At 42.1% G+C, this 23794-nt stretch overlaps 1 protein-coding gene across 1 annotated transcript in view; it reads left to right on the forward strand.

Moving 5' to 3' along the window:
- The window catches only part of LOC139389331 (prostaglandin G/H synthase 1-like), a 22380-nt gene extending 289 nt beyond the window's left edge, over window positions 1-22091 (forward strand). The window contains exons 2-11 of the mRNA XM_071136002.1: window positions 73-159; window positions 1879-1995; window positions 2477-2617; window positions 5733-5876; window positions 6022-6203; window positions 14561-14644; window positions 17459-17705; window positions 18096-18382; window positions 20502-20649; window positions 21526-22091. Coding sequence (XP_070992103.1) covers window positions 73-159; window positions 1879-1995; window positions 2477-2617; window positions 5733-5876; window positions 6022-6203; window positions 14561-14644; window positions 17459-17705; window positions 18096-18382; window positions 20502-20649; window positions 21526-21875 — 1787 coding nt within the window. The 3' untranslated portion in view covers window positions 21876-22091. The remainder of the gene's footprint in view (window positions 1-72; window positions 160-1878; window positions 1996-2476; window positions 2618-5732; window positions 5877-6021; window positions 6204-14560; window positions 14645-17458; window positions 17706-18095; window positions 18383-20501; window positions 20650-21525) is intronic.
- The last annotated feature ends 1703 nt before the right edge of the window (window positions 22092-23794 follow it).

Raw genomic sequence — 23794 nt, forward strand, 5'->3', positions numbered from 1 at the left:
TTTTTACCAATGGCACCAAACCTTCACATTTTAGGTTTGGTCATTCATTCACGTTAATAATTGTGTTTTAAGAGTGCGTCGTGTGGGTCTGGGCATGTATCCTGCTGCAAAGGTTACCAACATGTCGCGGGGAGGAGGTGGAAGACGCCAGTACTGTTGGTAGGTGTTTAATATTTTAAAACCTATAGCAGGGGCGGGCAACTTGCAGCGATGGGCAACAGGTGGAATGGCTGACTCTGACTAAAGGCTCGGGAATCCTTAATGGATATGGGTACACAGACCTTCTAGCCACTGAGGCTCATCATGAGTTCAGATTTTTTTGTGTCCCCAACCCCATCAACGTTGCCCATCCCTGACCTATAGTGTCATTATTATCTAGTATCAATATGTTGAAATTCTATCAACTGGATTATATGAGATGTATACAGTTATTTAAAACTGCTGAAAAGAATATCCAAAACATATCGAAAGAGCACATTGTGTCTTTTACATTTTCCGAAGTTTACAACATTTAATAGTGTAACGACCCTGACTTTATAAGCACGGAAATCGACCCTGCCGCACGAGCATGCTTTTGCGGCACAGTCGATAGCGCGCCGGACCTCGGGCTCAAGTTTGAGGGTTCGAGACCTGCTCCCTGCTGTTTCATTACAATATGAAGCTCCAATGAACAGGCATCCAAACATATTTGTTTGTATTGCAACACAGATGACACAAGTAAACATATTTGCAAGTGGAGGAAGCTAGTTTGAAATAAGCAAGAAGATTTGCATGGAAGGATCATGCAATTTATTTGTACAAATAAATTGACAGCCCTAATTATACATATCTTTAACTTCCATTATTTTGTCATTTTAAAGTTTTTTTTTTTTTGGGGGGGGGCACCATGGTGTTAATACAAATTTATATTATAAATATTCACCCCAATATCTGTGCTGTCAGTTGAATGTGTTGACAACTAGCACAGTATAGGGTTTTGTCTCCTATCATGAAGACAGAGTTTCCTCTTGGCAGAAAGAGACTGAAAGACTCCAGTTATCTAAATGACATGACTGAAGAATCCTGCTCAATTAGGAAGGGTTTGCTGAACTACTGCCATTCATACATCCACTCTTCATTTTGAAAATGATAAATGCTATTTATGATCATCTCAATGGATGTGTGTCTGTCTGTGAGGGAAGAACAGGAAGCCGTAACATGATAGAGATGGCAGGGCCAAGGATGTGAGAGTTGGCATCTTGCTTGTCTCATGGCAGCAGACGTTTCTGTTACCACAGCCCTCTGACCCCAGTCAGACTCCCAGTAGTCCTAACCCTCTTCTTTCCTAGTTTGCTAGTTTATTCTAGGCTGAATCTTAATTTGAGATGATTTAACCTACTGTAAAGGCAATTTTGCATTGCTGCCAGTGGGAGATGTGTGTGACAATAGTAGGTTAGGTTGTGCACACATCTTGAGTTTTGATTTGTTACCCGACTAAGATACCATGCTCCGAGGTAATTAAGCTGTGGTTCCGGTGAGTATCCTCGTCAGATAATGTCACGTAGTTACTGTAATAAATGTCTTCCCTGCCTCATCAAACGAAAGGGAGCAACACATCAAGTTCCAGCCTGAGATTATTGTTCCACTGATGCTATAAGCACAGTTTTCAGGCTGGCACCCAAGCTAGAGAGACATTGGACAAATGGACACCCTCTATTGTGTCTTGGCAGTCTTTACTGTAGATGGCAAATTTATGACAATGAGGCACTGTGCTGATCAGGAAAAAGTATGTACGCTACTAGGAAAAACTCTGCTATTCCTGGTAAGGTCACATGGTCAGGAAAAGCTCAGTGCCTAAACTATACTTTAATTGACATGTGTATGTTTTATAATTTGCAGTGAATCCCTGTTGCTATTACCCCTGTCAGAACTGGGGTGTGTGTGTCAGGTTTGGCATTGACCGCTATGAATGCGACTGCACTCGCACCGGCTTCTATGGACAGAATTGCACTATCCGTAAGTAAAGTGTTTTGCTTCTACATTCTTCTGATTCAAGTTATAGTTTCAATTTTCCTCTCTAGTTTATCAAAACATTGTTATCCTTTCCTCATGTGCGGAAGGATTTGTAACAAGATGAAAAGAAAAAGCACAGTGTGTGACCGAAAAGCACCGTGTGTTTAGTTCCACAACCTTTTAAAACATTTTTTTAGTGAAGCTTCCCAAATAATAATTTCTAGTTGAATGAACATATGAGACAAGTTGAGCAAACACATTTTAAGTTGACTGCATTTTTGGCTAAGTTTTCTCAAGTTGGAGCTAAGTTTGGGCCAACTATACAATTTAATTAAGTTCAGGTAACACTTTGACTGAAAAGTTGAGTCATCTAAAATAAAAAGTCTGTGGAACCAGTTACTTAATAATGATTAGCTGAAATGACTAGATTTTATTTTAATTTTTAATTACAGTGTGCTGTTTGTCTTCTCTCTCTGTGTTTTAGCTGAGTTCTGGACGAGAGTCCACCAGCAGCTGAAGCCGAGCCCTGACGTGGTCCACTACATCCTCACACACTTCCACTGGCTGTGGAACCTCATCAACAGGACCTTCATGCGGGACTGGCTCATGAGGGTGGTCCTCACAGGTTAGTCGCCTGACATTCAATGCAACCGTGAGCATTCTGGCACAAAATGGTTGCTATAGTGGGCGCTGTGTACAAGTGGTGGAAGGGCTAACTTAGTACCATAAAGTGTACAGTGCTTTACATCCAGGTGAAACATGCTATGATGATAGAAATGTATGCATGGATCCATTGTGCTGTTGTAACAGTTGAAAATGCATAAATGCTCTCCAAAGTGCTTCTAGAATTGAATCCTTATCCCATTATCACTACTCAGACCCGTACTGTACATATTCATATCTACTCTTATGGTGTTACTTTAAGAGAAGAGTTTCTCTTCCCTACCAATGCACTCATTGGATAGTTTGCTTACAACTTGTGTCCATTTGCTTCATGGTTTCTCTGTTATGTTCTCCCCATGTAAATGTTTGGATAACACACATTGACCCATGGTGTCATCACCATTCTCCGAGTTCTTCCGTCTAACTCGCTAGAACTGCAGACAGTTTTAATTTCAGTCGCATCTCGCGCCCGACAGAACTATTATAGCTTGCCGCCACCATAGCAAGCTGCTCTATCCAGACTGATTGGTGAAGTAATTTCATTTTGATATATATTTATATATTTATTGTTTTGTTCAAACCGGTTCAGAACTTTATTTTGCTGGTCGGAACACTGGAACAAAATGAAAAACATTTTGGAAAATAGTTTTTGTTCCAACCCCTGGCTAAAATGCAAAACCTGACTTGTGTGTCAAATAATAATGATAGAGCCCACAGGTTTATTTTGCTATGCATGTGAGAGACAAAGTTAAAGAATAGTTTTTTGATATTATGTACTATGTGAATTGCTTTTCAGTTACATCACATTGATACTTTCATCCCTCGAATGTTTGCTTGAGGCTTTCCAAATCAAGCTACACTTCAAATGAATTAAATCATATTTTTCAGTCTGCGTGTTTCTTTACCTGAACGTTTCTTCGTTTTATTTGGGATTCAACCCATGGTGTGTTATAGTGCGTGGCACTAGACGGCATTGCCCTTTTTTAAAGGTCATTTCTGCTTGAGCCGACATCCGTAGCTTTTACCGTGAGTGCAATCTCCGTGAACGGCGAAGAAATTGTCCTTAAAGGGGGCGTCTACTGTACTGCTTTATAATGTGCCTTGGATTGAGTCATGGTCTTAAACTGAACGTTAATAATGTTTCTTCAACTCACTGAAATTGGAATTTTCTTCAAAGTTGAGAATGTCTTAACTCTGCTGGAAGTTGCAGTTTTAAAAACTGATTATCTGGGTTCTGCGGTTACCGTTATTTTCTGACGTTACGAGTATGAGAGAAGTGACATCTCTTCATCTAAAATGTGACACACACACTTGTTTTGCTATCCTTGTGGGACCAAACAATTGATTTTCCTTTTCAAAATCCTATTTTCCCCAACCCCTAAATCTAACCCTTACCCCTAACCTTAATCCCAAACCCTAATTCTAACCCTAAACCTAACCCCTAAGCCTAAAATAGCCTTTTCATTGTGGGGAATGGCGACATGTTTGAATTTTCCTTGTTTTACTATCCTTGTGAGCAGTGGCGGTCAGTAAGATGAGGGAGGCCAATTTTTTTTTTAATGCGCATGGCCTTATTTCTATGATGACTCATTCTTATTCCAACAACCCAGGTCAATGTAACAGCGATAGGTTTAGGCTACTACATGATACTCAAATGTTCCATGTACCCATCATCAATCTAGCCTATGAATGAAAGTTTACAATGTAGGTGCACACAGGTCCACAGACAAATTTGTGACAGGCAGTGACATATGGACAGACAGTGACATTTAACACCACCTTGCACACTCTTGCCTGCATCTAGTTGATACAGGGCGTAATCATTCAGGTATGTTTATTCCACTTGCTTCCGTTTTTTAACAGAATCGGCCGAATGAGTACACCCCTGATCACTCGTAAACACAGTTCACTTTCATGGCAGCCACGTCCTATGTGCTCTTCTCCTCTCACCTCTTCCCTTTGCTTGTGGACTTCAATGCGCAACACATCAGCTGTATGTGACCAGGCAAAAACAACTTTTCCAAGCCAAACTGCTACACACAGTCTACATCGTTGTCACAATATTAGCCTGAGTAAAGTCATAGTCAGAATAGCTAGTAGAACTAACGTGTTAGTAAACCTACAATCATGCAGTCATTTTACAGTGTACAGTCAGTAAGCAGTTACACCGGCGGGTCCCAGTGGCAATAAATTAATAATACCAAAAGCTTACCTTGACTTGGAATAGTTCCGGTGTTGTGTTGGAAAGTCATAGCCAGCTAGCTTACATAGCATAACTCTGTTTGAGCAGGGTGTTTCAGTATGCTAAACTAGCTAGCTGCATTTGCTAGGTAAGTGTCATTTGTTTTTTTACTTTCATTCTCTGTCTCTCTTGCTTCTCCTTCATTTTGGAAGAAATTAATTTGTTCAAAACGGTTCAACTATTGTCTCTCTCTTGAGTTAACTACTTACCACATTTTATCCACTGCAGTATTAGCTCGTTGTAGCTTATGCTTTCAGTACTAGATTCATTCTCTGATCCTTTGATTGGGTGGACAACATGTCGGTTCATGCGGCAAGAGGTCTGATATTCTGGAGGATGTCCTCCGGAAGTTGTCATAATTACTGTGTAAGTCTATGGAAGGGCGTGAAAATCATGTGCCTCCAAGGTTTTGTATTGAAGTCAATGTACCCAAAGGAGGACAGAAGCTAACTGAGCTCCGGCTACACAATGGTGCTACCCTACAGAGTACTGTTGAGGCTACTGCAGACCTTCTTTGCAAAATAGTGTGTTTTTAATCCGTTATTTGGTGATGTGATTATATTTAGTGTAGATTTATCTAAAATGGATCAATTTAAATGTTTCACAATTTAATTTTTTTTTTTAATTCACTGAGGATGATCCTCCCCTTCCTCCTCTGAGGAGCCTCCACTGCTTGTGAGGACTTCTGGTCCCCACAAGGATAGTACAACCACACACACACACACACCTATCCCATGGGTTGTATTTCCTCCTAACATTGTTATTGCATTTTCAGTAAAACTTTAGGGCTATAATGATCAAAGTGTCAAACAATTATGTTTTCTCCCTCCCAAAGTCAGATCCAACCTTATTCCGAGTCCTCCTACCTTCAACTCCAAGTATGGATACCTCAGCTGGGAGTCCTACTCCAATGTTTCCTATTACACCCGTATCCTACCCCCTGTGCCAGAAGACTGCCCCACCCCTATGGGTACCAAAGGTGAGATGGAGGGCATCCAAAGTTCCTATCAGAAAATAGGATGAAGGCATCCCACAAAGACTTTACTGGAGATTACCCAGTGAAATAAATCTTCCCAACTGCAACATGCATAGCTAACATACTTTCGTTCCTCTCTTTTCTCCAGGAAAGTCTGTCCTCCCAGACCCAAAGCTGGTGGTGGAGAAGTTTCTTCTGAGGAGGCAATTCAGGCGGGATCCAAGGGGAACCAACCTAATGTTTGCTTTCTTCGCTCAGCACTTCACCCATCAGTTCTTCAAGACCCGAAACAGCATGGGCTTGGGCTTTACCAGGGCTCTGGGGCATGGGGTGAGTTACTTGGCACTCCCTGTACTGTACACTATGTTATACAGTGCATTCGGAAAGTATTCAGACCCCTTGACCTTTTCCACATTCTGTTCCTGCCTTATTCTAAAATTGATTAAATAAATGATCAATCTACACACAATACCCCATAATGACGAAGCCAAAATAGGTTTTTAGAAAAATTTGCAAATTTATAAAAAACAAAAACTGAAACAAAAAAACATAAAACATAACAGTATTAACAATGTGATATACATATTTATATATGCATGAAAACCAAAGTCTGAAACCATGACAATTCCCACTCTCTCTTCACCTGACTCTATGCCTCCAAGATCATTTTCTGCTGTGTTCCACAAAAATGAAAGCTCTAAAAAGCCACCCAGTCTTCCCCTTTAGGCCCCAGGTTCCGAGAAGTGTTCCCATGTCATTTTCACTTTGTTCCCCATCTTCTCCATTTCACCTGATAGGCACAAACACCTGATGTGCAAGTGCGTATCCCTAATCCACGTTCCATCCTCTTGAGGGAACTCGGCACTGTATCTGCTTTTACATCAATGCCTTCAACATTTTGTTCACAGTACAATTACCCCTCTATCCTCTATCATATTATGCATTAACCCATAAAGCAGCTAAACCCCAAACCAACTATGATGTTTATAGTAGTTCCCAGACTCAACCCATCTGTATATCTTACAGTGGAATCTAGTCTCTGTCTCTCGCTCCGCCTCCTGTGTCATGGTGTCTTCACTCACCCATTATGCTGTTGGACCTCACTTCACGTGAAAACTATGCCCCCTCCCAAGGAGAGACATGACGATCTTAACCACTGCAGGTACTGTTCAAAGTAGTGTGTCTCTCAAGTCAATGCTGTTCCAACACCCCCCTGGTGTCTCTTGATGTACACTCAATCTCCAGAATTCAGCCCGTGCCCTGGGTTATATCTTGGTTCCACCTGAGGATATGCAAACTGCAACACATGGGTTATTTCCTGACAACATAATTTGTGATATTTGAATAACATCATCCTCTGTCATCCCAACGGTTCCCCAGTTACCAGCAACCAATCCATGTGACGTGAGTCGTCATAAACTGATATCCCAACAATGCTACAAATGTAACCATAGCCACTTCCAACATGGCCCATGACTATAGTCTCACAATACCCCTCATTTGCGCAGTTGTCCAATTCCATGCTATCAATATAGCATTCTACGCTTCTGCTACTGCTTTTTCTGTTACTGTCCCTACAGGGACTGCTGTGAGACTAGCTATTGCCCGTAATTTGTCTCCTGCTCTTCTATTGTCTTCGTGTTTTACTGATAAGTCTAGGACTGAACTTTCAGATGCCTGTTTCTCATTATATCCCTTGGTCTCTAGTCACCAACATCTCCACTGACCTCCTGTATTCTGCTACAGTTGGTACCTGCGGATAATACATCCCTGTGCTCAAGTTAGGTACACATCTCTCATCCCAAGGCCGATCTACCCCCCCCCACCCCCCCCGGTTGTAAACACCTTTGTTACAGTGTAAACTTTGGGCCCCAACGGTTGATAAGCAGCCACCTTCTGACATGTACCATTTACTGTGGTTCGGTCCCAATCTACTGGGAGGTATGTCTAGTGTTTATTAGCTTTCAGAAATGGGGGTGAGATTAGTGGCATTGGAAGAGTTTCCAACTGTACAAAACTCTGAGTCACATGTTTCTTAATCACACTCTGCAGGAGATGTGATGCTATTATTATGACTTCTGGCGATGTGGCCTCCTGTATACAGGGATCTGTAGCTAGTCCTTCTGGCGATGTGGCCTCCTGTATACAGGGATCTGTTGCTATTCTTTCAAGTGTGATGCCTTCTGTGACAAACTCATTACTGAAAGTTGAAAATGGTGTCTGAAATAACAACACTGTCTCTTCTACTTTCACCATGATCTGGGTATGTGTAACGTTCAATTAAATCCCCATATTGTGTACAGTTAGCTCATAGAAGGAGAGCAGCTATCTCCTGTAACAATATTCAGTCTCTGGGAATGATACTCCTCTATCATTACGTCTAACCCACAACACACTATACTCCAAATGCATTTTCTACATTTACAAACCTACCAACACATTCTCAAATCAATTTAGTCAATATACATCCTTCCCTCCTCTGGAACAATGAAACACCCTCATGTTCCACAAAACCTAAAAACATATTCACTTGAAAAGAAAAGAGAAACAAAGTACATGTTTTAATGACTTTGCACCACTCATTGATGCGACGTAACATATCAACTCTGAATAGAGGGTAAAACAAAAACCAACTTTCATGGTTGTCCCAAGCTGTCATCCAGTGAGTCTCCCACACAAATGACCTCCCCTCATGATGACACTTAGAAGTTTCTTAAAACCCTTTCGGCCACATAAATGTTAGCAGCGGCCCAGCCCCTCATCGTGCTTTATCCAATCTCTCTCTCTCAGTATTCCAATCACAACGAAAACATTTATAGAACTTATCCAACCCGAATTTAGAATGACTGACCTCAGTGCTTACTTTGAGACTAAGGCTCAAATTCCAGTTGATCAACTCCCCACACATCATCCCTGTTAGAACACATTTATAAAGCACCTTTTATTGCCGGCCATAACTCTTCTCATTACAGCCCCCCCTTTTCCCCCTGTTTTCCTGTCATGAGTGGCCTGGTAAAGAAAGATCAGGATCTCAATGCATTTTCAGTTTAAATAGTTAGCAGGGCGTATACCCCCCTGCTCCCTTTATTCTATTGGTGACCTCTAGGATGGTTACCAGATCATGAAGATGGCAATACGTATTTCACCCTCCATTGGAAGTTACTGTCATCCCTTATTAACATATATTTCCCTTTCTATATGCAGCCTGAACACAGTACCACTGTATAATACCCCGAAGACCAGGACCTCATGGAACTGGTCATTTACCCCTTTCAAACATGTGATTTAAAAAAAAAAAACATGTTAAATCAAAAATGAACAATTTAGAATTACAACTCTTTATAACTCCCTACAGAAATAATAATAATCTCCTAAAGTAATGGTACAATTTGGACAGAACAGTGTTTCTCATGAATTTTATGCTGAAACCCCCCCCCCCCTTCTATTTAATTCCTAATGAAGTTGATCATTCTTCATTAGGGATTTTTATTATTCAAGGTTTTTCGTCACCATTAAAATGTTTCCTCTTCCTTTCTTTCCCTGTCTTCCGGAAACCATTTAAATACCTCTTCAAAACATTTCATTCTCCTTCATACCCATTTTAACTGAATTGAAAAGACTCCTTCCAATAAATCCCACAACACGGCAATAGTATCTCTCCACCGAGTCTAACGATTCACTGGTCTCCTTTTCCCCATGATTCTCCATAACCATCATACCATATAAAAATAAATGTAATTTTAGGTTTGGTACCCCAATGCTAATTCCTTGTGACCCCTCCACCCTTTCGTCCATTCTAGAATCCCATTCCAGAATAAGACGACATGTCGTGGAAATTTCCTCTATTTACCAAATCATGGGAGCAAACCACACACAAGTCAGAGTTAGTTATCAAAGTCCATCTTTAATTGTATCAGCTCTATCACAATCCTGTGACTCTCAGGCAATTCAGTGTCTATAAATGAATTCTCTGAGAGCCCCTTCCACATTTCAAATGAGGTCCTTTATAGCAAAGACACACACAGGATAAGACAGCATCGGCATAATTCATCGTTCAGCTTTGTCTCCTTTCTCAAACTCAGAACCATAAACCAACCCTCCATATCAACAGGCATATATCAAATTGTAATTTAGATACAACCAATCCTATCTTGACAAGATCACAGAGACACACTGACTGGCACACAGACATTGTGGAGCCAAGAGATATGTTTACACATGATGATACTTTGACCTCTCCCCTCTCTGCGGCCCATGCAACTTAGTCTTGACATAGAACAGATACTGCAATGATGAGAAGTAATTTACAAACATATGATGAATATAAAACATCTTACATATGTTACCAACAAATTCTGATTATTTCACGACAGACATTAAATGTATTTAAAAATAAAACCACAAACTGTCTAATGATTTAGACAAATCCTAAGGCCTTTTGCATTTGCAATGAGTGTTCGGTCATATAATTTAAATGTGTCACCTTTAGAATCCATTCCGTTGGCATTTCGCCTAGAATCTTCAAATGTACACCCTTTTAACGATTGTTTCAATGCAGAATGATACCAAGTGGGACTATTTGTAAATCCCGTCGGTACTCTAGCCCACGTAAATTGCTCCCCCTGGCTACAGAACCCGAACCAGTGTCGTGACTCCTCAGCCACCGGCACAGACCAAAATCTGTATTTCATGTCTAGCACACTGGACCATTCTGAGTCTGATGGATATGCCAATAGGTCTCCAAATCTGCTACCACTGGTGTGATTTTCACTGCATGTTTGTTTATGCCACGAAAATCCACAGTAATACGCCATTTTAGTCCTTTTTTCTACCGGGTATAAAGGGCTCTTGCATCTTGCTGGTCCGCGAATCACTATGCCATGTTCAAGTAATATTGGAAAGTCCTCCTCCACCGATTTCTTAGCCCTTGGTTTAATAGGGTCTTGCAATCTTTGATTAGACCACAAGCTAATGCGTCTTTTGCCCATAATGGATGGTCCTGAAACAACAATTGCTTGACTTTCGCCGTTCTTACTGCAAATTTTAATTTGTTACCCTTCAGAATTAATTCCCCCGGCATCTCGCAAACCTTATCCAACCCCAAAATCGGTTCTATACCCGTAGCCATGTAATGACATGGGTATTGTTGTATCGCCTTAGATGGTGCCCCTGTTACCCCGTTGAACGTGATACTTTTCCCCGTTGCAAATTTAGCCAATTTTTCATCGTATTGAATTAGTGATATTTGAGCGCCTGTATCTATTAGAAAGTTGTATGAGACGAGACCTCCTACGTCTCCTTTCACATAAAAAACGTCATATCTATGAACCACTATTGATCAAACGGAATTATACACCGCTATGTGAAATTTACACTCTTGCTAACTTCAAAACGAGTAGTTGTTGCTCTTTTGAAAAATATGCAAACTCTTGTATAGCTGCATTTCCTGCTAATGCACTAGGTTCCAGTATCACCTTACACTCATTCTTCCAATGACCGATAGCTCCCTGTTTTAGATGAGGGACTATCTCCTTACGCTTAGTTTTTTTTCGCTACGGTTCTTAGTTTTATCCTGGCCATTGAAACCATAGTTAGTGATTTTTCTCTATGGCCTTATTAACCCCTCGCACGTCTGCGAGGTGAGCAGAGTCATATTCCACTCTCAAAACATCGTCTCAAATCAAATCTACCCCCGTAATTACCGTTTTGATCACAGCGTTCAACCCCGTCATCAAAGCAAAAGCGCAATTTTTTTTCAACACACTCCCAGGCCTTCTGTAGTAAAGTACTGGTGTTACACTTTATGGGTTTATCGTTATGCATTTTTGGTTGCTAGAATGCTGACATCAAAACGCTGGTATCTTGCGCTTTTGATTCTGGTTTTATGTCCTTGTGCCAAGTCATAATTGCCTCCCTGAATTCTTTATTTGATTTGAATTCTCCGTCAGCACGAAAAATGTTGTCCAAATTGGATCTAATTTGCTAAATTTTTCCCATATTCCAGGCGAATTGGCAGAATGCTCGTACTCTTCTTTTAGCGCCTCCATGGCTTTGTTAAATTCTGCTATCTCTATATTACAGGGAGAAACGGGTCCGTTTGTCGCCATATCAATAGTTATTATTCCTAAACACTCCCGTCGGTGTTCAGGGTATTTTAGCATTCTTCACTCCCGTCTACAATACACACCTTCTATTTTCTAAGATAGCACTACACACTTTCCCCAGATAATAATTAATTGGTCGCGGCACTTAATACCTTCTATTAGTACCAATACCATAGCGTCTGCGAATTTATTACTGGAGAATACGGACAGGATCTTATGTCCTATTCCAGTACTTCCTCAAATATCACTATTATTGATAACCCACATCTCTCATCGCGCCCTCTCCCCATAGGGCATAAACCAACCTTTTCCACACACTCACTCACACCCTGCGCTCTGCTCCACTAATCTGGACTCCATGGCTTGACTCTAAGTTGTGGTGAACCCTGCTCGCAGCGCTGTCTGTTACATTCTTATTTTTCAGAGTAAATAACTCACGGACACTAGAGAAGCTTTAACCAAGTTTAATCATTCCTAAAGGTTCTGTACAGCTGTAATCAGACAGCAAAACATTTATTTCCATCAGCTATAGACATCCTACTTAAGACACTCCTCCTTAGAGTTTATGGCTCCACAGGAAGCTAATAAAGAGGGTAACAGGATGACAAACCCTGATTACTCCCTTAAGGGGAACTGACCTCACCCCTCACCTCCTGACCTCTACCCCTCCTTCGCCTAATCCACAGATATCCTTCTGTCTTCCCCATATCAACACATCGCTCTCCTCTCCTCCATCAAACACATTCCAAAGCCTTCTGGGTTGCTACAGATTCTTTCTATTCAAGGCTTCGTCTCTATCATTTATTTAATATCTCAATGTTCAAAATTTAGCCGATTCCAACACCTTATTCACATAAGTATTCAGAACCTTTGCTATGAGACTTGAAATTGAGCTCAGGTGCATCCTGTTTCCATTGATCATCCTTGAGATGTTTCTACAACTTGATTGGAGTCCACCTGTGGTAAATTCAATTGATTGGACTTGGAAAGGCACACACCTGTCTATATAAATTCCCACAGTTGACAGTACATGTCAGTGCAAAAACCAAGCCATGAGGTCGAAGGTTTGTCCGTAGAGCCCCGAGACAGGATTGTGTCAAGGCACAGATCTGGGGAAGGCTACCACATTTGTTTTGCAGCATTGAAGGTCCCAGTGGCCTCCATTCTTAAATGGAAGAAGTTTGGAACCACCAAGACGCTTCCTAGAGCTGGCCAAACTGAGCAATCGGGGGAGAAGGGCCTTGGTCAGGGAGGTGACCAAGAACCCGATGGTCACTCTGACAGGGCTCCAGAGTTCTTCTGTGGAGATGAGAGAACCTTCCAGGACAACCATCTCTGCAGCACTCCACCAATCAGGCATTTATGGTAGAGTGGCCAGACGGAAGCCACTCCTCAGTAAAAGGCACATGACAGCCTGCTTGGAGATTGCCAAAAGGCACCTAAAGGACTCAAACCATGAGAAACAAGATTAGTGCCAAGCGTCACAACTGGAGGAAACCTGGCACCATCCCTACGGTGAAGCGTGGTGGCAGCATCATGCTGTGGGGATGTTTTTCGGCAGCAGGAACTGGGAGAGTAGTCATGATTGAGCGAAAGATGAATGGAGCAAAGTGCAGAGAGATCCTTGATGATAACCTGCTCCAGAGCACTCAGGACCTCAGACTGGGGTGACTGTTCACCTTCCAACAGGACAACGACCCTAAGCACACAGCCAAGACAACACAGGGGTGACTTCAGGACAATTCTCTGAATGTCCGTGAGTGGGTCAGCCAGAGCTCGGACTTAAATAGTTGTGCAGCGACGCTCGCCATCCATCCGGACAGAGTTTTAGAGGATCTGCAGAGAAGAATGGGAGAAATTCCCCAAAAACAAGTGTGCCAAGCTTGTAGCGTCATACCCAAGAAGACTTGAGGCTGTAATTGCTGCCAAAGGGGCTTCAACAAAGTACTGAGTGAAGGGTCTGAATACTTACTGGGGCAAAAAAGTATTTAGTCAGCCACCAATTGTGCAAGTTATCCCACTTAAAAAGATGAGAGAGGCCTTTAATTTTCAACATATGTACACTTCAACTATGACAGACAAAATGAGAAAAAGAAATCCAGAAAGAATTTATATATTTTTAAATCAATTTTAGAATAAGGCTGTAACGTAAGAAAGTCAAGGTGTCTGAATACTTTCTGAATGCACTGTATGCTATATTATTCAATTTGATAGAATGATTGTATTTATTCTATTATGTTTAGGGGAGGATGACCGGTAAGTGATGCATTTAGGTGTTAGGAAGAGGTGGACAACTCCAATCCTTAGAGCACTTTTTCCTTTACCTTTTTAGTCATTTTAGCAGATGCTTTTATCCAGTGCGATTTTACAGCACTTTTTCCATACTTTTTTTCTCTCCATACTATTCCAACAGCCGCAATATAATCTTGTTCTTTGCTGGAACCAAATCTTGCACGCTCTGCGAGATACATGGGAGTCATATTCATCTATGTCTCTTGCCTGCATCCTGTCTCACGAATGTGAATCTCTTTTTTAAAAAAAATGTAATTTCATGTTAATCTCATGTTATTAATCTCTAACCAGGTGGATGCCGGCAATGTCTACGGAGATAATCTGGTGCGTCAACTGAACCTCCGGCTTCTTAAAGACGGAAAGATGAAATATCAGGTATGTGGAGGAATGCATAACTCCACTCCAGCTATGAGAAAGCATGGACAAGTCTTCACTGGAATGTTACTGTAGTGGCCCACTCTGTGTGGTCCACTCTGTGGTACATGTGCTTTCAACCCTTTACACTTTTAACCCTTTCCAACCCTTTTCATACTAATGTGGTTAAATATATTTAAAAAAAAGGTGGAACCAACATAAATTGCATTTAAAGAAAAATCTCAAAACGGATTTACTCTTCTATATACAGGTTTAAAATGGCAGATTTGGGCACGGATAAACGCCTACATAGGAACGCAGTGGCTGTACAGTTAGTTACATGACGTCAGAGGTCTGGCTCTGCGCTTCACAGCTCTGTATGGATTTTGACTGACTGCCATTCTGAACTTGAGCACCTCGTGCGACAAGAATATGCCTCTTTCCCTCCCTCTAATTGGGCAGCTTTTGCATGTTTTTTTGTTCTCTGGGGAGGGGGGGGTTCTGTAAATTGAGGACTCAATGTGTTTTGAAAAATTTTAAGTTGAGGATTATAATAAATACTGCTATGATGTCATACAAGCAAGCCAAGATTTGGAAATGTGAAGTTCACATTTCCAAATCATTAATGTTTATCACCCATTTCGTATGATAGGTTACGAATTGCAATTCGTATTATGTTACCAATTTTCTAAATGTACAGTATGTTACAAATGAGATAGTGTAGGGGTTTAGGAGTTAGTTTAAAGGGTTAGTGGAAGGGATAGCTAACATGCTAAGTAATTGCAGAGTAGCAAAGTAGTTGAAAGTTGCAAAAATGCTAAAGTTGTCAGAAATTCGAACTCGCAAACTTTGGTTTGCTAGACGTTCACGTTGCCTTAAGTAACCATCTGTCATATGTAACCATACCAAGTGTAACATATCATACTAATTTTGGTGTCACAGATTTACATTTACTATGTTACATCCAGGCTGCTGATCTGGTGGACTCACTAAACACAAATGCTTAGTTTGTAAATTAAGTCTGAGTATTGGAGACTATCCATAACTTAAAATATCCAGAAAATGGTGTCCTCTGGTTTGCTTAATGTAAGGACTGTGAAATTATTTATACTTTGAATTTTTATACTCAGTATATTGTTTGCAATTACATTTGCTTTTAATACTTAAGTATATATAAAACCAGATACTTTAGTCATTTTCTATTAAGGTAAAAGTGAAAGTTGGCAAGTAAGGAAGTCTAAAAGTATGACAATTGAGTACTTCTCCCACCACTGCACAGAGGTAGCAGGTAACAGCATAGTCATTGTTCAGTGACCAGGTGCCAGTTAGTGTATCATTTGAGTGACCAGAAATCCTGACTCGTGTCAGGATAAAGAAGTACACCCATGAGGCCCATTTTCTTTATCTGTTGAATAAGCTGAATTCGACTCCAAAGAAGGACATTAGGGAATGGTATCTGTTTTTGGCAAAGGTGTTGGTTCAGAGTCAGGGAGAGGTTGTGTTGTAAGAACCCCATTGATTGTCTCTTTTGGCAGTGGTATGCATGTGAAACTCAGGATGAGATGACTGAGCAACTGTTGCGTTGTCTTAGCTGTGTGCCTAGGGTCGATGTCCTGTTGGAAGGTGAACCTTCGCCCCAGTCTGCTGTCCTGAGTGCTCTGGAGCAGGTTTTCATCAAGGATCTCTCTGTACATTGCTCCATTCATCTTTGCTTCAATCCTGACTAGTCTCCCAGTCCCTGCTGCTGAAAAACATCCCTAAAGCATGATGCTGCCACCACCACCACGCTTCACTGTAGGGATGGTGCCAGGTTTCCTCCAGATGTGACGCTTGGCAGTCAGGCCAAAGAGTTCAATCTTGGTTTCATCAGACAAGAGAAACTTGTTTCTCATGGTCTGATAGTCTTCAGGTGCCTTTTGGAAAACTCTCAAGCGGGCTGTCATGTGCCTTTTTCTGAGGAGTGGCTTCCGCCTGGCAACTCTACTATAGAGGAGCTCTGTCAGTGACCATCAGGTTTTGGTCACCTCCATGACCAAGACCCTTCTCCCCTGATTGCTCAGTTTGTCCGGGCGGCCAGCTCTAGGAAGAGTCTTGGTTTGTTCCAAACTTCTTCCATTTAAGAATAGAGGAGGCCCCTGTGTTCTTGGTGTCCTTCAATGCTGCAGAAATGTTTTGGTACCCTTCCCCAGATCTCTACCTCGGTGCAATCCTGTCTCGGAACTCTACAGACAATTCCTACGACCTCATGGCTTGGTTTTTGCTCCTACATGCACTGTCAATTGTGAGGGCTTATATAGACAGGTGTGTGTCTTTCCAAATCATGTCCAATCAGTAGAATTTACCACAGGTGGACTCCAAGTTACAGAAACATCTCAAGGATGATCACTGGAAACAGGATGCACTTGAGCTCAATTTCGAGTCTCATAGCAAAGAGTCTGAATACTTATGTAAATAAGATATTTTTAATACATTTGCAAACCTTTCTAAACCTATTTTCGCTTTGTCATTATGGGGTATTGTGTGAAGATTGAGGATTTTTTATTTATTTCATCCATTTTAGGCTGTAACTTAACAAAATATGGAAAAAGTCTAGTGTTCTGAATTCTTTCTGAAGGCACTGTATGGGTGGAGTTCAGATAATCATTATTTACAGTAGTGTTTCCAAAATGTTGTGGTCATGACCCTTTTTTCCACTGCTCAAGACCTTTTGACATCGCTTTTCCACAAAAACCCAAAGGGGACCCCACATACGTTTTTCCATTATGCTCCCAAGTTACTACATTGTGCTAATGGATCAGTAAAGCTCTTAAGGGCTAATACTATCTTCTCTTCCAGGTGGTTAAAGGTGAGGTGTACCCTCCTACGGTGGCTGAGGCGGCGGTGAATATGAGATACCCTCAAGAGACTCCTGTGGGGCAGCGTATGGCCATCGGGCAGGAGGTGTTTGGGCTGTTGCCAGGCCTCACCATGTATGCCACCCTTTGGCTGAGAGAACACAACCGCGTTTGTGACATCCTGAAGGCAGAGCACCCCACCTGGGGGGACGAGCAGCTCTTCCAGACCGCCAGGCTCATCGTAATAGGTAAGTACATACTTGACGGGACAGGGATCTCTCTCTAGCCTTTCATACCACCAGAGATTGCCCATTTTAGACACTCAAGTACTTTAGGCAGAATATACATTACTAGGAAATGTTTTCATGTGCTGGGTTGCTTAGGGCCCCCTAGCGGGGTCTCAACTTACTGTTGCGAGTTAGAATAGTAGGTGCAAGTTCGAAATTTGCTTGTGCATCAGCAATTTTTCTCTTGTTTTGTCAGTCATTGACAGTCACTCAATTAGCCATGTCAGCTAACAATTTTTAGATGTGTTGTGTGAATAGTTCTGGGGCAATAAGAATCAACACACTTCTCCAGTAGATTCTCCCCAAAATGTATTTTCTTGGGTGTAGATCCATATTTAGTTTATATTCCAGGTGAGACCATCCGGATAGTGATCGAGGAGTACGTGCAGCACCTGAGTGGCTACCTGTTGGATCTGAAGTTTGACCCAGTCCTGCTCTTCAAGTCCACGTTCCAGTACAGGAACCGCATCGCTGTGGAGTTCAAACAGCTGTACCACTGGCACCCCCTGATGCCAGACAGCTTCCACATAGATGGAGACGAGGTGCCCTACTCCCAGTTCATCTTCAACACCTCCATCGTCACACACTACGGGGTGGAGAAACTGGTGGACGCCTTCTCCCGCCAGTGTGCTGGACAGGTATGGTGTGTGTGGTGACTACGGGATTTCATATGCAGTGTTGTAATGGTAAACCCTGGTCTCCATAATGTTGTCATACCATACATAAGTCGGTTGGTGTCAATGCTAATATGGCACTTATTTTCTAAGAGTTTTCAATAAACTGACAAGGAGAAGCTATTTATTTGAAATCACTTCCTGAATTTAAAATCTTTGTCTGCAAAAATTACAAAAAACTATCTTAAGATAGCTAGGTGGGACAAACACAAATCACAGTCATAGTAAGTACATTTTTCCTCAATAAAGTAGCTTTCAGCAAAGTCAGAGCTAGTAAGGGGGAAAAGAGTCAAGTGCGAGTGTTTGTTCACACAAGTCTTTTTTGGGGGGGTGAGGAGGTGGTGGTGTTGCTGTGGGATTATTTAAGATTCTCTTTGAAGATGTAGGGTTTCAGATGTTTTCAGAAGATGGGCAAGGGACTCTGGTGTCCTAGCTTCAGAGGGAAGGAAGCTGGTTCCACCATTGGGGTGCCAGGACAGAGAAGTGCTTAGACTGGGCTGAGCGGGAGCTGCTCTCCCGTAGGGGTGGGAGGGCCAAGAGACCAGACCTGGCAGAACGGAGAACTCAGGTTGGGGTGTAGGGATTAAGCAGAGCCTGAATGTTGGGAGAGTCAGTTCCTCTTACTGCTCCGTAGGTAATTACCATGGTCTTGTAGTGAGCCAGTGGAGTGTGTGGAGGAGCGGGGTGACATGGGAGAACTCTATGGATGTTGTAGAGCATGAACCTGCAGGAGCGAGTCACTGCTCTGATATTTGCAGCGAACGACAGGGGGTTGTCAAGGGTCATGCCAAGGTAGTTTACACACTGGTAGGGGGACACCGTGGAGTTGTCAACCGTGATGAAGAGGTCTTGGAGCGGACAGGCCTTTCCCGGGAGGAAGAGTAGCTCCGACTTGTTGCGGTTGAGCTTGAGTTGGTAAGCTGTCATCGAAGCTGAGGTATCTGCCAGGCACGCGGAGATGCGTGTTGCCACCTGAGTGTCAGAAGGTGGAAAAGGAGAAAAGTAGTTGAGTGTCATCCGCATAGCAATGATAAGCGAGACCATGTGAGGACATGACGCAGCCGAGTGACTTGGTGTATAGCGAGAAGAGGGCCTAGAACCGAGCCCTGGGGGACACCAGTAGTGGGAGTACGTGGTGCAGACACAGATCCTCTCCACGTCACCTGGTGAGTGACTTGAATTCAAATGGACACATTGGACTGATTTGTGTGTTCTGGTACTTCTTATTTTGAGCAAGGCAGACGTTGTGTAAGAGAGATGGAGAAAGGGAGGGTGAGGTTGGGACAGGGCAAATATGGGTGGATTGAGTAGCCTGATTGTAAATTTGACACTACTTGGTGTGAAGTCCATAATTGTGTGCAGTAAAATAGCACATGTTGTAACTGTCACCACAGCCCTGCAAACTTGTTAGTGCTCTGCGTTCCATATCTACAGAATCAACTACAGAGCGGTTTTCTGTTGATTAGAAGCTGTGATAGATCATGACAGAAGGCTTAAACAAGATGCTATCTGTCGTCTGTAAATATTTTTCTCTGTGGCTTATTGATATCAATCTTTCTCAGCAGAGCAGCAGCTATCTATGCAGTATTAGCGAGTAGAAACATGCTATCTGTGTATGTGTGCCATTGAGGGTGAATAGGCAAGACAAAATATTCAAGTGCCTTTGAACGTAGTATGGTAATAGGTGCCTAGGTGTATATGGAGTAACACATTTTGGGCCCTTCATAGGTGGGTCATTCATTTATTTGAATGACTTTTTTTCCATTTTGTTCTCATGCATCCTATATTTATACAGGGGGGTGCCTGTTTGATCCTTTCAGATGTAGGGCTCTATTCAATCCGGAAAGCTGAATCGTTACAGATTCCGCGATAGAAACGTAAAGGTAATTTCTGATTGAGCCGACATAAGGAGCATTTACCGGAATGCAGTCTCTGATAAAGCGGGAATATTGCCTTTTTTTAAATTACAATCACAATGTAAAGCTGAATTTCCACGAAGCAGATTGAATCGAGCCCTTAGTGTAGTGTACACCATTGCCTACAATGGGTATGGGGTCTGTCTGATTTTAATCCTGTTTCTCAGATAGGAGGAGGTCGGAACATCCACCCAGTGGTGACCAATGTGGCCGAGGGGGTTATTGAAGAGTCCAGGACTCTGCGTCTCCAACCCTTCAACGAGTACAGGAAGAGGTTCAACCTGAAGCCCTACACATCTTTCTCTGACTTCACTGGTAAGACCACACATATTTTAGAAATTAGAAATGCCGGCACCACAAAAGGCTTCTATGGAATGAGGTACTGTCTATGCAAAGCAGCTTAACGTCTGTTACACATCACTTTTTAATTTTTTTCTATATATGCTCATGGGAAATTACATGGTGACAGAGTGATGCTGAGACTGATTTGTTACTTTAAAATGTATGCCAAGCAAAACTAATCGTTGCAAAGTTGAACAGGCCATAGAACTCGATGCACAAGGATGACTTAACAATTTCCACTGAACATTTTATAAAAACACATTTACTCGAAGAACCGTGCCATTCAGTCACCAAACTTCGCATCTGTGCTCTTCTTGTGCATTGAGTTGAATGGTTTGCAAAGTTAAACAAACCAGAATGACGAATTGTGCACTCATTCTGTTACCAAACTTTGTATCTGCACTGTTCTGCAAGTAAATGTCTTCTTATAAAATGTTCAGTGGAAATTAAGTCATCCTTGTGCATCGAGTTGTATGGCTTGTTTAACTTTGCAACAATTAGTTTTGCTTGGCATACATTTTAAAGTAACAAATCAGAGTCTCAGCATCACTCTGTCACCGTGTAATTGCCCCTCATGCAAATTGAAAATATGGGAAATAACAACGTTCTCTCAAAGCAGCTGTCATTCAGCATCATCCTGACGTGGATCAGCCTCTTAAGAAGCCAACTGCAGTCTTTGGTTTGACAACAGTCTTCTCTTTAACTAGATCATGTGTTTCTAATGCTCTTTTACTCTTCTCTTCTGTATTGTATTTGTATTCATTTACTTTAAATGTGCCCTATATGTGTAGTTCGCTGCAACCGAATTGCCCTTCTGGGACAATAATGATATTTTATATTGTCCTCCAGGTGAGGAGGAGATAGCCAGGGAGCTGGAGGAGCTCTATGGGGACATCGATGCGCTGGAGTTCTACCCCGCCATCATGCTGGAGAAGACACGCCCCAACGCCATATTTGGTGAGAGCATGGTGGAGATGGGGGCTCCGTTCTCCCTGAAAGGCCTTCTGGGTAACCCCATCTGTTCCCCTGAGTACTGGAAGCCCAGCACATTTGGAGGCCAGACAGGCTTTGATATAGTCAACTCGGCCTCGCTGGAGAGACTGGTGTGTCTGAACACTAATTGGTGTCCATACGTAGCCTTCAATGTCCCTCCAGCCGGGCAGGAGGAACCGCCAAGGAAACAGTCCACTGAACTGTAAGCCATTGTGATTACTGTATCCATGGTTACGTTAGTTTTTTTTTAAATGGTCTTACCGTAGTGCCCATGTCCACCTACGATGCCTATACTGTATACTACATTTACAATGCATAGGCTGCATTTATGAATCATTCCCATGTTGCATATGTCCTATGTACAGGTGACTGACAAAATAAAGGAAACGCTTGAATAAATGAGGAATACAAGTATGTTGAAAGCAGTGTGGTTTCGGGGTTAATGAACCCCCTAAGGTCAATGTCCGCACCCCAGTGGAAATATAATCCCCATAATAAAATAATTCCCAGAAAATCAGTCAATTTAAGCTACAGATATCTTTTTGTTGTTGTATTGGATGAGTCTCAATCCACTGCATCTGTGACAGAGCTAGAGCGGTGTTGGTCAAACCATGATCAGTCTTCTCACACAGTCCTCTGTAGTGTCTAAAGGGTTTGACCTACTGTACAAACTATTATGACCCCTCTATGCAAAGGTGAGACTCTCACGTTTTGCTTAGGACGACCACAGGCCTCAGGACTCGTCTGAAGGTCCCCCGGTACCAGTTGACAAAATGAACGGAAGTGTATATACAGTGCCTTGCGAAAGTATTCGGCCCCCTTGAACTTTGCGACCTTTTGCCACATTTCAGGCTTCAAACATAAAGATATAAAACTGTATTTTTTTGTGAAGAATCAACGACAAGTGGGACACAATCATGAAGTGGAACGACATTTATTGGATATTTCAAACTTTTTTAACAAATCAAAAACTGAAAAATTGGGCGTGCAAAATTATTCAGCCCCTTTACTTTCAGTGCAGCAAACTCTCTCCAAAAGTTCAGTGAGGATCTCTGAATGATCCAATGTTGACCTAAATGACTAATGATGATAAATACAATCCACCTGTGTGTAATCAAGTCTCCGTATAAATGCACCTGCACTGTGATAGTCTCAGAGGTCCGTTAAAAGCGCAGAGAGCATCATGAAGAACAAGGAACACACCAGGCAGGTCCGAGATACTGTTGTGAAGAAGTTTAAAGCCGGATTTGGATACAAAAAGATTTCCCAAGCTTTAAACATCCCAAGGAGCACTGTGCAAGCGATAATATTGAAATGGAAGGAGTATCAGATCACTGCAAATCTACCAAGACCTGGCCGTCCCTCTAAACTTTCAGCTCATACAAGGAGAAGACTGATCAGAGATGCAGCCAAGAGGCCCATGATAACTCTGGATGAACTGCAGAGATCTACAGCTGAGGTGGGAGACTCTGTCCATAGGACAACAATCAGTCGTATATTGCACAAATCTGGCCTTTATGGAAGAGTGGCAAGAAGAAAGCCATTTCTTAAAGATATCCATAAAAAGTGTCGTTTAAAGTTTGCCACAAGCCACCTGGGAGACACACCAAACATGTGGAAGAAGGTGCTCTGGTCAGATGAAACCAAAATTGAACTTTTTGGCAACAATGCAAAACGTTATGTTTGGCGTAAAAGCAACACAGCTCATCACACTGAACACACCATCCCCACTGTCAAGCATGGTGGTGGCAGCATCATGGTTTGGGCCTGCTTTTCTTCAGCAGGGACAGGGAAGATGGTTAAAATTGATGGGAAGATGGATGGAGCCAAATACAGGACCATTCTGGAAGAAAACCTGATGGATTCTGCAAAAGACCTGAGACTGGGACGGAGATTTGTCTTCCAACAAGACAATGATCCAAAACATAAAGCAAAATCTACAATGGAATGGTTCAAAAATAAACATATCCAGGTGTTAGAATGGCCAAGTCAAAGTCCAGACCTGAATCCAATCGAGAATCTGTGGAAAGAACTGAAAACTGCTGTTCACAAATGCTCTCCATCCAACCTCACTGAGCTCGAGCTGTTTTGCAAGGAGGAATGGGAAAAAATTTCAGTCTCTCGA

Source organism: Oncorhynchus clarkii, chromosome 30 (assembly GCF_045791955.1).
Source record: "Oncorhynchus clarkii lewisi isolate Uvic-CL-2024 chromosome 30, UVic_Ocla_1.0, whole genome shotgun sequence".
Lineage (NCBI taxonomy): Eukaryota > Metazoa > Chordata > Actinopteri > Salmoniformes > Salmonidae > Oncorhynchus > Oncorhynchus clarkii.